Raw genomic sequence first — 13,824 nt, 5'->3', positions numbered from 1 at the left:
TGTAATTCCATAATTAGTGCAACGATACTCTTCCTATGAATATTCTCAAACGCGTGATGGAGCCAATGTTTGCAACAATTAGTCTGAAGTACCTCTAAAAATGCTACACAGTGTAAAAATCTGAATTTTGCTTTGTTTACATTTCAGCAAGTACAGTTTTCCGAGCACAGTTTTCGTTTCCATACCTAATTTATATTGCATGATTTCATCTAGATAACTTGCATTGGTGACAAAGACCATTTATCCGTTGTTTCGAAAATGTATGAGGAATTCAGGGATGCATGTATAGCAGCTGAGTTTGAAATATACCTGATCGAATAGGCGTCTCATAACCGGCATTTTGTAAACAATCCAATATGGCGGAACGTACAATACGGCGTTCGTATATGCGTATTTTCCAAAACATTCTAAACGATTCTAGGCTTATCAGCGACGTTTCAGAATTGTCATTAGTGATGTGATACCCATGATCACTAATATACTATTTTTCTACTTTAATTATTCGAGTTAATATCCGATATTTAGATTTCTAAACACACAGTAAATATTTATATAACGCCGTGAATTGTGATTTGGCGAGATTTACAATGTACCTAACTTTCAGTCACTTTCAGTAATTTTGAATTGCCTAAAATGACAGTAAATGATAAATAGAAGGGGGAATCAAAAACTGTGAAGATTCTGCGTGATGTATTGTGAATATTATTCGATTTCGAAGTGAGGGTTGAAGAGAAGGGACATATGTGTCGCTGTGGCATCCAGGGGGTTTACACTCTGAAAAACCCGATAATGTTGCCATAACAACAGACAATGTAACTGATAATAATAACAAACAAACTCGCAGACGAAGACGAGTTTGTTTATTTTTATTATTAATTACACGGTCTTGCTGTTCAATACAGACGTAGGTGAACATTCGACTGATGCACGAGCTACTTATGAATGACTTACACTCAGGAAAGTAGTCCGTCATCATCTGACCCCATGTCATCACCATGGAGTAGCCAATCACGGTCCTGGAATTTGATCTCACACATATGTTTGATACCAGTTATCTCAAATGGGTTTCTCACCCACAGGTGTGTAAGAAAGTTTTGGATGATAAACAATATTCATTCCTTCTGGATGTCACTGTTTGAGGCGTAAAATGTATGATTTTATTTACATATTCAACGTTCTGGCTCCGCCAACAACTTGTATTACTATCTTACTACCTGAAGGTTATTTTCTTTAGTAGGAATGATGATGCAATACGACAAACAAAACCGATGTTAGTCAAAAGTGTCAGTGCGCGGTCGGCAACGCTAAAAAATCTAATTTTTAAATTTATAATATGTCCTATGGTAAATTCTATAATTATATGACGGTATATATCTTTTGAAGGTGGTATAGCATTTTCCCGTCTGGACAGTTTCACATACACTGCTGACAATACATTTATCATTGACAGTTGTTTCTTTAAACTTTCTTTAGTTCTCTATACATCTTGAGCTCATAATATTTTATGAGAATAGTCTTGATACCTTCGAGTCGGATGAGGGATATTTTACGTACGCTATGCTAAATTAGCTCGATATCGCGCCATGGCGTAATTATATATATCTAATCATGCCTTAAACTAGGGTTGCCTCTGACAAATTTAATTGCATCTTTCTTTGGTCGATAGTAAGTGCTATTATTCTCAGTTTGAAATATCAACGTGCATGTTTAACTATTCCGTTTTCGTTATGAAGGTACACTTTTCGTAGTAACATTTACAAAATGGAGGAGGAATACGGCGAGTGGGAAGAGGTATGGTCGCCTTTCTGTAATTATATTGAATTCGTCACGAGTAGAATTTTGCTTTGATTTTCAGAAAGTTGTTATTAGTATGTTCAGCGTATGCAGGTAGCATGGCATCATGGAACTGTCAGTTAATTGACATCTTGATATAATGATCTTTTTGTCATTTTGCGCCATACAAGATTTACAAATATCCGGACCAGACCTGATATATTTATCAGACGGTTTGTCGTTGGGAAAGACCTCTCACATCAACAAAAAAAACACAATGTTAGGATCTGTTTTAAGTTTTCAGTATTCTGCCTTTTAACATCATTAGCTGGAAACCTGTCTTGTTCGCAACAAAATCTGTAACATGGCGAATAAAATCAAAGGCATCTCAGGGCCCGGAATTTATTCATACCGACTAATACCAGGTTTCATAATACGTTTTGCGATAAGTAATTGTTGAGCGTGTATTTGCTTGTGCAACATTAAAATTAATTACGTTTGTGATGTTATTTATTTGTATGTGTGTTTATTAATAAGCTGAGGTCTTGTGCTGATGTAACCCAAATTTCCTTCGGCATCATCATGATCATATAGTGTTTTCTTATCGTATAATGGCAGGGAAAAGGGCTTCACCTATTGTACCCAAATGGGGAATTGAACCCAGGTCTTCGGCAGGATGATCCAAGCTTTAAGAGTTTCACTACCAGGCTATCCAACTGCCCTACTAACTCCTAGTGAATATCTGGAAGGACTACCATGAGTACTGGATTCTCTTTTCTTCTTTAAAACAGTTATGGAGCCAGTTGATTGATACACTTCTCTGAAACACCCTGTGTATATACCCTGGCTACAATATATTTTTTTTTAGCCAAACACCTTTGACCCCCTTCATGCCATGGAGTCCTTGAACATAATGAATACAAGATCTTAAAGGGGCACTGATCTAACGCAATTCCCCGGGACTGGTTGTTGCCTTTGTTATTGTTTTTTTCCCAGTGAGTACCCGGATGTAGAGCAGAAATCTAGACTAGCTCGCGACCTCTGTTGCGCCATTCGTAAGCGCAATAGTCACTTTTATGGATACCGGTAGTAATAAGAGCGTATGGTCACATTGATCAACAAAATGAAACACAGTTTTTGAGATAATAAGGAAATGTAGGCATCTTTGTGGGTAGCATCGATAATGGTGACGAAGTTTTGATAAGTCACTTGCTTGGTAATTTTGCGATTTTCGTTTACACTATTTTGACTTGCAACACAAAGTAAATATTTCACCTGCATGAGCATTGCTTTTTTTATAGTGTGTATATTTTTTTACTGTCAAAATGTGTAACATATTTATTAAACGTCTAAATATTCAGTTATTTTACAAAGTGACTGAAAAAACATTTCCATCTGTATTATTATGATAACGAATTCCAAACAGTTTGATGTTTAATGTCATCACCAAGAGACTGAAAATGTTACGTTGAAAAGTACATTTCTATGTTGTTTGGCTTCTAATCCTATATAGTAATCTGTTGTGATGTTTGTAGGCCCTTTTGATTGTCTTAATCAATCTGGACAGATTTTTTAGTCAAAATGACTGAAATATATACACATTTTATAAATTGCCTGAGAGAATCACATTTTACAAATTGACGGTAATCTATACACGCTTACTAAGGAAATGACCTGTGAAAACAACGTCTATCGCGCATTGAAGAATTTCCCAACCAAGACGTAGAAAAACAAGTACGAATCGGTTCAAATGAAGGAAAACAAAATGCAAATACCATAATTACAACCTACCAAATTTATGTGTATAAATTTTAGGCAGCTTCCTTGTTCGAGGAATGTATCCGTGAATATCCACACAAAGGAATAATATCCCACTCGTCTGCAGCTATACAAAATAACTTATTCGATGTCACGTGTCTCTGTAACTATCAAATATTCTAAAAGATATATATCGTTTCGGGTGTCAAGTCTCAAGGGTCGGCTGAGAAAGGCCACGTGACAACTATTTTCATTACATCGACGGTTCCTAAAAAAACCATTGAGTTTGATAACAATGAGCAACCAATCAACATATTATCAGTTAACCCTTTGAACAAATTGTATGTTGTTTTTACATCGGCACTTCACGCCATGATATGAGTGTATTCCCTTTGTTTTAGTAAACCTAGACATGTAAACACTCACTTTTGACATATCCACTGTGCAAGATAACAGTGATTAATCAATCAACATATTTTCTGTTAATCCTTTGATGACTAGGAACGATCCGTTGATTTACAAAAATAGTAAATCAACTGATCATTCATCTCTTGCTGGGCTGCCACGTGCATATTACATAACCTCACTTCAAACCTGGATTTAGATTGAATAATTACCCCAGACACAATAAATGCCAAATGGGAACCTTTGTCAGGTAATGTAAGTGGTGCTACCACTAATTGTACCTGTAATAAATTCATTAACTGAGCATCAAGTGAATGACGACAAATACACAAGTGTAGGGTTATACGAGAAAATGTGGATGACAACAAGGGAGTAGTAATCGTATTATGCAATCCGAAATCCGAAAATGCTTTCACTGCATGGATACTTTTTTTAGTATTAAACTATAACCATCTGGGGTATTTCCAAATGACGACATCCGATGAGCTACGCCGTTCTTTTTGTCTGTTTGTTTAGGCTGAAGAAATTATTTAACATGCGCCCTTTGTCGAATCTTTATAGATCACAGTTAACCAATCAGTGTTTATGCAAAAATGCGTAAAACAAATATTGCCTCCAGCCTCCAAGTTTATTTAGCTGTCCTTGCAGACGGTAGCCCAGTCTCTGGTCACGCTCAGTTGCGTTGCGTATCATCCGGGTACTCACGGGGGAAAAAACCAGAACAAAGGCAACAACCAGTCCGGGGAATGGCGTTAGATCAGTGCCCCTTTAAAGCACTACTACATACACACACATAATAAGTTGTAGCATAAAACCCCATGTACCCCCATGTACATATAATTCAAGTAAATTCCAAATTGATAAAAAACAGCTTCTCGATTGAGCTGAGGTTAGCTTGGGCTATGTTATGTGACATCCACTGGCTGGGAAAAAGCATGCAGCTTTTTGCTTGGAAGCAGGGTATTAAGGATTTAGGCTGTCTCTCAGAAATGTATGTGCAACCTGTAGTATAAGATATTTATTTCCCCTCTGAGAAATTTATTCCCCTCCAAGGCGGGGTACACAGTATTTTATCAAGATCACGTGGACCAGTCAGATCTGCTCATTCTGACATGGAGGTATGATAAACTATGTTTCTATTTTCAGTGTTTGGAATACTGAATTGATGTATTATGCAGCTGTTGTTTTATGTCTTCAGGAGACGCTGGTTGTGGCCGAGCTGTCGGGTCTGATCGACAGCGAAACCCTGAAGAAAGACAATCTCAAATGTGAAGTATTGGTAGGTATATATAATCTGTAGCCTCATGTGAGCATATATCACTACATGTAAGGTTATGGCCACACAGTATTGTGTCCTAAAACAATGCATCAATTTACAACCCCTGTAACGTGATACATTACATTACAAATTATTTTGTGTAAAAACATGTGAATAATAACAAATTTAAAATGCTAAACAATACAGTTAAACAACCAGCTTACTCAGATTTTCTAGTATTTCCTGGTTGACTTTTAATAGCATAACATTCACAGTGCCCTATAGCCTCTGTTTCTGACCTGAATTATTCCATCTTCAGTCTCTGAAATTTGCAAACAAATGGTTGTGATTCACCTGCAAAAAGAAGCATATCAACGTATATGAAATAAAAGTACTGTATCATGTGTATCAAGATTTCAGTCATTTGATTATGGTAGAAGCGTATCATCATGTCATTAAAATCAGGCTTTAAATAAATCTTTGGTGGCAAAATATTCCATGGTGTTTATCATTTCAAAATGGAGATGGTCAAGGATGATAGCCTTTCTATGAAATAGACTTTTGTTTCACACTTTTTTAATTTTAGGTTTCACAGATTTATTTGTTTCCACCCTTTTCCACAGCAGGTCCGTCAAAATAAAAATGAATTTAAATCATGATAAATAGCTATGTCAATCATTTATTCATTTATATGAAAGTTTATTTGTTGTGGAGCTAAAACTGCAGGTGGACTCTTGAATCACTGATAGCAGAGCTCCAGATAGGCTGTGTATCTGCGTAAAATACGCATCAGAAATGCAGAAATACGCAGTAAAATAAAATCCAAGTGTATCAAATACGCAACGAACATTACAGATAAGCTACAGAAATAAAACTTGTGCGTATAATCAAAATATTGTGAAGTAACCCTGTGTAATCGATTAGCAAATCAGCAACTTATTTTGAAATTATAAACGGGCATTCCGTCAACCTTGCCAAACTCCATGATGACAGTTACATCATGATCATTTGCCATCACACTTTCTTGTGGAAGTATCGTGGTATTTTTGAGTCCTATCAAGCTCTCGAACCCACACGACACCAGTTTGCAGGGACTAGATGAATAGTGTTTTTAAATATTTAACTTAAATACCCACATGTGTAAAAACTAGTGGGTAACAGAAATTTGAATACCCAAATAGAATTACTGATACCCAATGATTTTAAAGTGCATGGGTAAAATACCAACAACACCAAAAGCTTATCTGGAGCTCTGCTGATAGTGATGTAGACATAGAATTTTTCTATAGCATTTTAAATTTTATAATAGGGACTACATGTATATTACTAGCGGGAGACATAATAAAAAGACACAAAAGTTGTTATGTGCACCGAAGATTGATCATTCTGTGAAGACATTTGGTTCGTAGCATCATCATCTGCATTTTCTCTGTAAAAATATATATGATCACCGTTACTTTTGCCTTTGTGGTAAGGGGTATGGAAAGAAGACTTTGTACTTTTTAACACATCCTCTCGATCTTACTCTGAAAACCATAGCAACACACTGCGACAGACTGAAAATAGTTCTGGCATAGAATGTTATTTCGCTTGAGCATGTTGAGTGAGATATCAAATATGTTTTTTCTGAAAAATACACTATTTCTCTGCTGTGTACATATATTGTTTTTCATTTTGTTTCAGGGTATAGATACTGATAGGCCTGTTCTCCAAATTGAAAACTATGTCTTTTCTGGGGAATATGAAGATTCAGTTGGAACAGCCATGATATTTCAAGGAATATCTGCTGGTGAGTCATTAGAATGTTGGGAGAAGATGGGCTGACTACTGAATGAAGAACCAATAATATGATCAACCCTCCATTGTGTATCCTCTTCATCAGGCACCTTCATCAACCTAGGTTTGTTTTGAGTGGTGATTACATGCATCTGGTGGGAAGGTTTGGTGCCCTAGTCGATTGTGTGACATTGTACCCTGACAGAGTGGGACCTTGCTTATAATTCAGTGTTTATTTGATAACAAGCACAGCTGTGATAAAACACAAGCTTTATGCCAGTGAAGATCCAGGTTAGAATTGGTCATAAGCAACCCATGCTTGTCGTAAGAGGCGACTTATGGGATCAGGTGATCACTGGATTGCTTGGTCAAGACTTGTTTATCTACACACCACTGTTGATTAAGTGGAATATTGCTTAGTGTGGCATTAAACAACAAACAATCAAACACAAGCTTTAGGATTAATCTTGTTTAGTATAATGAGGTTTATGACCTACCTGATTACTTTTTGGGATTTTATGCTCATATTTAAAAGAGATGGGATGTGAAAGACTTTTGTCCCCTTTATACTCTTTATAATTTGTCCTTGTGTGGCTAAAATCTTCCCGGTGCAATGTAAAATTTTAACTCACCCTTTGTAATTTAGATTCATCAGTGCCTGATTCGGATTTGAAGGACCTGGAGTATATGTGCTCCACTCGCAAGAAGCTGGTGATGAAGAGGGCATTCCTCCAGAGCAAGAACATTGCAGAGAGTAAGTGTGTGAATATCCAGCATGTTCATACAATACATCAGATCAGTCATCAGACAATACAGTTCTCCGTGTGTGAAAGTGAGAGAATGGTTCCACCATATCTGTCCTCATGGGTTGGACACATGTTACGTCTTGTTTTCCTTTTCCTCCCATTCAGCTGACTGACCACGCATACTCCTCAAATAAATACTCATTCACTACACTTTCAGTTCCCTGTTCAATTTGACTTAGTTAAATCTACCTAGCTGTTTTGAAAACACAGAATGTTTATCTCCTAACTCACTTACTCACTTCAGGTAAGTCAGATTAGCTACCTATCATCTAATGAATACAGAAACCTTTCATTGCAGAGAGTACCTACTCCGACTGTTTTACATTTTACATTTGTGGAATCTATATTCTGTTATCAGCAACTGAGATAACTTGGCCTACTTTGGCTCTTGATATGATTGGTTGGGTTTGTTGGTTTGTTGTTTAATGCCGCACTCAGCAATATTCCATCTATATGATGGCAGTCTGTAAATAATCGAGTCTGGACCAGACCATCCAGTGATTGACATCATGAACATCGATCCATGCAACTGGAATCGATGACATGCATAAACCAAGTCAGCGAGCCTGACCACCTGATCCCGTTAGTCTTTTTACGACAAGCGTAGTTGCCTTTTATGGCAAGCATGGGTTGTTGAAGACCTATTCATTCCCGGAACTTCACTGGTGCTCTTGATATGGCTAAACAGTGCTTTGAAAAACAGCAATCATGCCATCAAGCATCAGACAAGATGTGTTTTTTGTGCATTTCTCCATGGAAACACATTGGGGGAGATTCGAACCCCAGCAACGACATTGTTGTGTTTGATTATCTCATTCCTAAATACTCTTTTGATTTTTGTAGCCATTTTGCCAAACATTACATGAATTCAATTATGCTTTTTCAAAGTGCGTTGGTATATTTCAAGTTCTGGTTTACTTCAAACAGAGGGCTTTCCTGAAAGATCTTTTTTTAACTGCAGCACACACACAAAACATTCAGGATGAAGATGAACATGACACAGATGGGGCAGAGGAGGATGCAGAGGACATGGAACCTGACACAGATCCTGCTGAAAGTACAGACACCCCTGTTGCCTCAACGTCTGGTGTCCAGATAACTCAAACATCAACTGGCTCCTGACTCAAAGACACTTGCTGCCATAGTTTCTGGCTTTTGCGTATCTCAGTCGTAGTCTTCATCCCATTCTCCATCTCCATCTTGTTCCTGGCACAAAGCCATTTGCTGCATCAACATCTGAGGTTGGAATTACTTGTTTCATAGATGAACCATGACAAGACAATAACATCACCTGGACAAAGCTGGATGCTATGATTTTTTTCCATCATTTCTGGAACCAGCTGCAAGATATTTTTTGTAGAACAGTTGGACAGGTTTGACTGTGTGTCTAGTTTGGGCGTAAGTGTATGATGCAGTAGGGTGACTTTGGGGGTCTTGTCAAGACTTCAGTGAAGCTGGAAAGGTTCCATATCGACTTACGCTTTTACAGCTACACAAGTATTTGGGTCAGGACCACTTAGGCACAATTGTTGTCTTATGCCAACTGTAACGCAAAGGAAATATGAGCTATCCATTCGTATTTAATTTATGTATTTAATTGTCATGAACAATTGTTTTGGCATTCATGAAAGGACACTGATGTGGCAAACAAACGTTTGTACAGTTGATGCACATCATGTTATGTGGGCTTATCTGTGTTATTGGTCATGTACTCGTGTATATGAATAACAACACCCTTTCCACAACTGATCAAAGATATAGTACATGTTCATTGACCCTTGAAGATCCAGGTTAGATTTGGTCTTCAGCAGCCTATGCTTGTGAGAGACTAACGGGATTGGGTGGGCAGGTTCGCTGACTTGTTTGTTGTATGTCATGGTATCCATATTGCATGGATCGATGCTCATGATGTGAATTACTGGATTGTCTGACTCTGGATTGTCATATAGCTGGAATATTGCTAAGTGAGGCGTTTAACAAACAAACACAGATATCAGTACTATTCAAGAAATATGGCGGGGACCTGTTAATAATCTAGCCTTGGCCAGATAATCCAGTGATTGATGTTATGAGTAATGAATGACGCCTTCTGTGTCCAATGACAGTAATCACCAAGCCTGACTACCCCGTCCATTTAGGCGCCTCATAGGACAATCATAGGTTGCTGGGAACCTATTCTGACCCCGGTTCCCACACCGACTGTTCACAGTTAATTTTGGGTTATTTACCAAACCCACTCTTCTCCCAATGTTTTTTTCTCGATCACACTCATTAATATTCATCCGAACTGGTTCGTGTTCGTCAAATAATAAACAAGTGTCCTTTGGTTGAACCTCGGGACGAATATTCACCCCCAGACAATAGGACCAAGGAGTGACTCAATATAGATACGATAAGGAAGCATGGTCATAAAAGCCATGACTGAGGCCCGGAAGCTTATGTAGACAACAGGTCTGACTTTGAGAATCCACTCAAGCCTATCTTTTCTAACCATGACTGACCATCTCTTTCCAAATTGTCAAATGGCATATGTCCTGGTAAGATGAGACACTTGATACTCAAATAGAAATCACAAGTCTTCTCATTGGGATTTAATAATGATGAACAGTAGTGTTCCTGGAATATAATTGTTAAACGCGTCAGATAAATCCAAAATAACATTTCTTTGTGTACATATGGACCGCCTCCGTGGTCTAGTGGTAGAGCGTCCGCGCGCAGAGTGTTCAAAGATGGTACTTGTTGTTACCCTGTGTGGCGCTCGACATCAAGGGCCTAAAACAAGGACTTTTCGGCTGAGAGTCACACACACACACACACACACACACACACACACACACACACACTTACACACGTCACTATATAAGTGCAATAAAATTAGATGCGACGTTAAACCCGATTTCAACTCACTTGTGTACATATGGTATAAAGAATATGATAAAAATCTTAAAACATCTGAACCTAAGTCGCTTTTAGCAACATTCCTGTAATATCATTTGGGCTCCAGAAATGGGCTTCACATTTTGGACCCATATGGGGAATCGAACCTTGGCCTTTAAAATCACTAGGATACCCAGCTGCCCCCATAACATCTGAAGAATACGAATTAAGCTTTGATCGATACTTATGATGCGAACCACTGGACTGTCTGGTCTAGCTGAAATATTGCTGAGTGCGGCCTTAACAACAAACAAACAAGACATGTACTATGCTCAAATCAGTCTATTTTAACCAATATTAGGACAACTTTCCCCTCAGATGTGTTAATCGTAAAGTAACAAGGAAGAAGACTAACCTGACTTTCCTTTGGCCAATACTTGTAAGTATTGGATCCACCCCTCAAATTTTGCAATTTAGACAAAACTGATACCAAAAGAACTATGATCCATTAACTGCACTGATTGTTCCAGCCCGAAAGTGTCTAAACAAGCCTCCAGAAGTTTGGTCCTATTTTTAGTATTGCCACCAATGTCTTTTGTTTTTTATAATATTTTTTATTCAGTCATATACACAGGATACAGGTACAGTCGAATAACAGTACATATTCATGTATAAAGGTAATTGGGAAAAGGATGTGGTACAGAGGCGGCATAGGACATAATCCACAGCACGGTACAGATGAAGGCATATTTATGTATACAATTCAGAAGGTGCGGTATTTATGGTACATCAGATTATGTTGCAAGCATCAAGTGAATAAGTTATTTTACAATTTGAGTAAACAAAGCCCATTTTCTGTTAAAGGCAGAGAAGTAATTATTTCTACGTGCAATGTGATATTCAACGTCATAGATACTTCTTATTGTGTTCTTAAAAGCAACAAAGTCAACATTTTCATTCTTAATACACTGGACAAAGATAAATCTTTTAGCAGCTACAATCAAATGGCTAATTTATACATCAGAGGTACCAAAAAGGAGCTCGTTGTCAGTATTGCCACCAATATTGATCTTGGTGGCTTTTGGTACCTGTTGTATCTGCACAGATGTACATATGAGCAAACTGGGCTTTGGAATGATGTGTGTATGTGTAGGATATGGACAGGGACATGCGCGTTGGGCCGTCAGATGCCTCCATTGCTCATTGATGCATAAACCGAAACAATTTAGTGTTCAGATGAAAATATATATTTTAATTAAAAAACAGGTTTGAGATAAGTTTGCAACCTGGATTATTCATTGGTTATAATTGAAACATCCGAACACCAATATATGATAGAGATTTGCGGAACAAAAAGTATCATCAGTATTGGTTGTGCTGTAGTAGTATGGGCCAGTATGTCCTCCAAAGTTGTCGACCATGGGAAAGTTAGCTTAACCATGGCATTGGTCCTCGCCCACCCAACAGCACAGATCTGAAAAAGCCCTTCTAATGTAATGAACTTATCAATATAAAATTACATGTGTATGCTACAACAAGCCATTCTTTTCATGTACAATTTAAAATGGCCTGCGCAGAAGCTGCCACTTACAGAAATCCGAACTGAATCTCTATTTTCATATTTGAAACCTACATTTATCTACTCAAACACTCCTCCACATATGGTCTAGTTTGAAAATGGTTACATGTAGATATATATCTATGAAGGATAAATAAACATGCTATCGGTCAAGTGTCAACTGAGCTGGCATTTATGTGTGTTTTGTTAGAGTCATGACTGCAAATTCCGGATTGATAGTTTTTGTTTCAGAGATATGTATTGTGATAAACGCAATTAATATGTAATGCTAAAGTTTCCTTCCTTTGAAAAACTGAGGAAATAGCGATCAGCATGTCTTACTAAACAGAATCAGTCAGGTGGTGAACTGGTGTCTTTTGATGATTTGGTACATTTTCCATTTGTTTAAATTTTTGTAAAGTTTGTATGATGAGTTGCAATGAAATTAGTGCTCATTTCGGGAGCGGAATCTACATAACCGTTGACTCTTTCTGGATGAAACTTGCTATACAGATAAGTCAAGTGGTAAACAGGTGCCCTTTGATGATTTGGGATATTGAAAAATACTAATATATGTTTCTTCACTTAACTGAAGGTATCCAATGGCAATGAACCAAGAAAGGGGTACTAGTAGCCAAACTCCATTTCCGAATTGCACCAGACTGGGGGGATATGTCATCTCCTGATGACTCTTGTGATAAACTATTTCCACTTTTCCCGAAAAAAGGATGTATAAGGACTTCCTCAATGTTATCACCAAACACCAGTCACGAAATATTTAAGTTCACTTTCTTCTCATTGACACGACACTGGAACACCCAAGCTGGTTGTCTTATGCTTTGACAATCACGCCTTGGTTGTCCTGGTCCAATATGATTACCCTGGACGCAATGGCAAAGTTTGAATACTTGTTACCACATGCATATAAGACGTCAACACCCAGGCTGGTTGTGTGATGCTTTGACAATCACGCCTTGGTTGTCCTGGTCCAATATGATTACCCTGGATGCAATGGTAAAGTTTGAATACTGGTTACCACGTACATATTAGACGTCAACACCCAGGCTGGTTGTGTGATGCTCTGACAATCACGCCTTGGTTGTCCTGGTTCAATATGATTAGCCTGGACGCCATGGTAAAGTTTGAATACTGGTTACCACATGCATATAAGACGTCAACACCCAGGCTGGTTGTGTGATGCTCTGACAATCACGCCTTGGTTGTCCTGGTTCAATATGATTAGCCTGGACGCCATGGTAAAGTTTGAATACTGGTTACCACATGCATATAAGACGTCAACACCCAGGCTGGTTGTGTGATGCTCTGACAATCACGCCTTGGTTGTCCTGGTTCAATATGATTAGCCTGGACGCCACGGTAAAGTTTGAATACTGGTTACCACATGCATATAAGACGTCAACACCCAGGCTGGTTGTGTGATGCTCTGACAATCACGCCTTGGTTGTCCTGGTTCAATATGATTAGCCTGGACGCCATGTTAAAGTTTGAATACAGGTTACCACATACATATAAGACGTCAACACCCGAGAATAACCAGTCTTGTTTATCCGCCAAAGCAGATTCCATTGGGAGTAGAAGGCAAAATAGCTATG

The 13,824-nt window shown here is 38.1% G+C and overlaps 1 protein-coding gene across 1 annotated transcript; it reads left to right on the top strand.

The window, feature by feature from the left end:
• Positions 1 to 1,761: 1,761 nt before the first annotated feature.
• On the top strand, positions 1,762 to 12,487 carry LOC139478704 (general transcription factor 3C polypeptide 6-like). The gene is made up of 5 exons (XM_071261292.1): positions 1,762 to 1,791; positions 5,135 to 5,215; positions 6,878 to 6,983; positions 7,617 to 7,724; positions 8,738 to 12,487. The coding sequence occupies exons 1-5, from the start codon at positions 1,762 to 1,764 to the stop codon at positions 8,896 to 8,898; spliced, it is 486 nt and encodes a 161-aa protein (XP_071117393.1). The 3' UTR covers positions 8,899 to 12,487.
• The last annotated feature ends 1,337 nt before the right edge of the window (positions 12,488 to 13,824 follow it).

The sequence above is a fragment of the Haliotis cracherodii genome, unplaced genomic scaffold, assembly GCF_022045235.1.
Source record: "Haliotis cracherodii isolate W230 unplaced genomic scaffold, xgHalCrac1.p SCAF_4, whole genome shotgun sequence".
In the NCBI taxonomy this organism is placed as follows: domain Eukaryota; kingdom Metazoa; phylum Mollusca; class Gastropoda; order Lepetellida; family Haliotidae; genus Haliotis; species Haliotis cracherodii.
The sequence above is the reverse complement of the archived record's forward strand: the minus strand, read 5'-3'. Positions and strand labels throughout refer to the sequence as shown.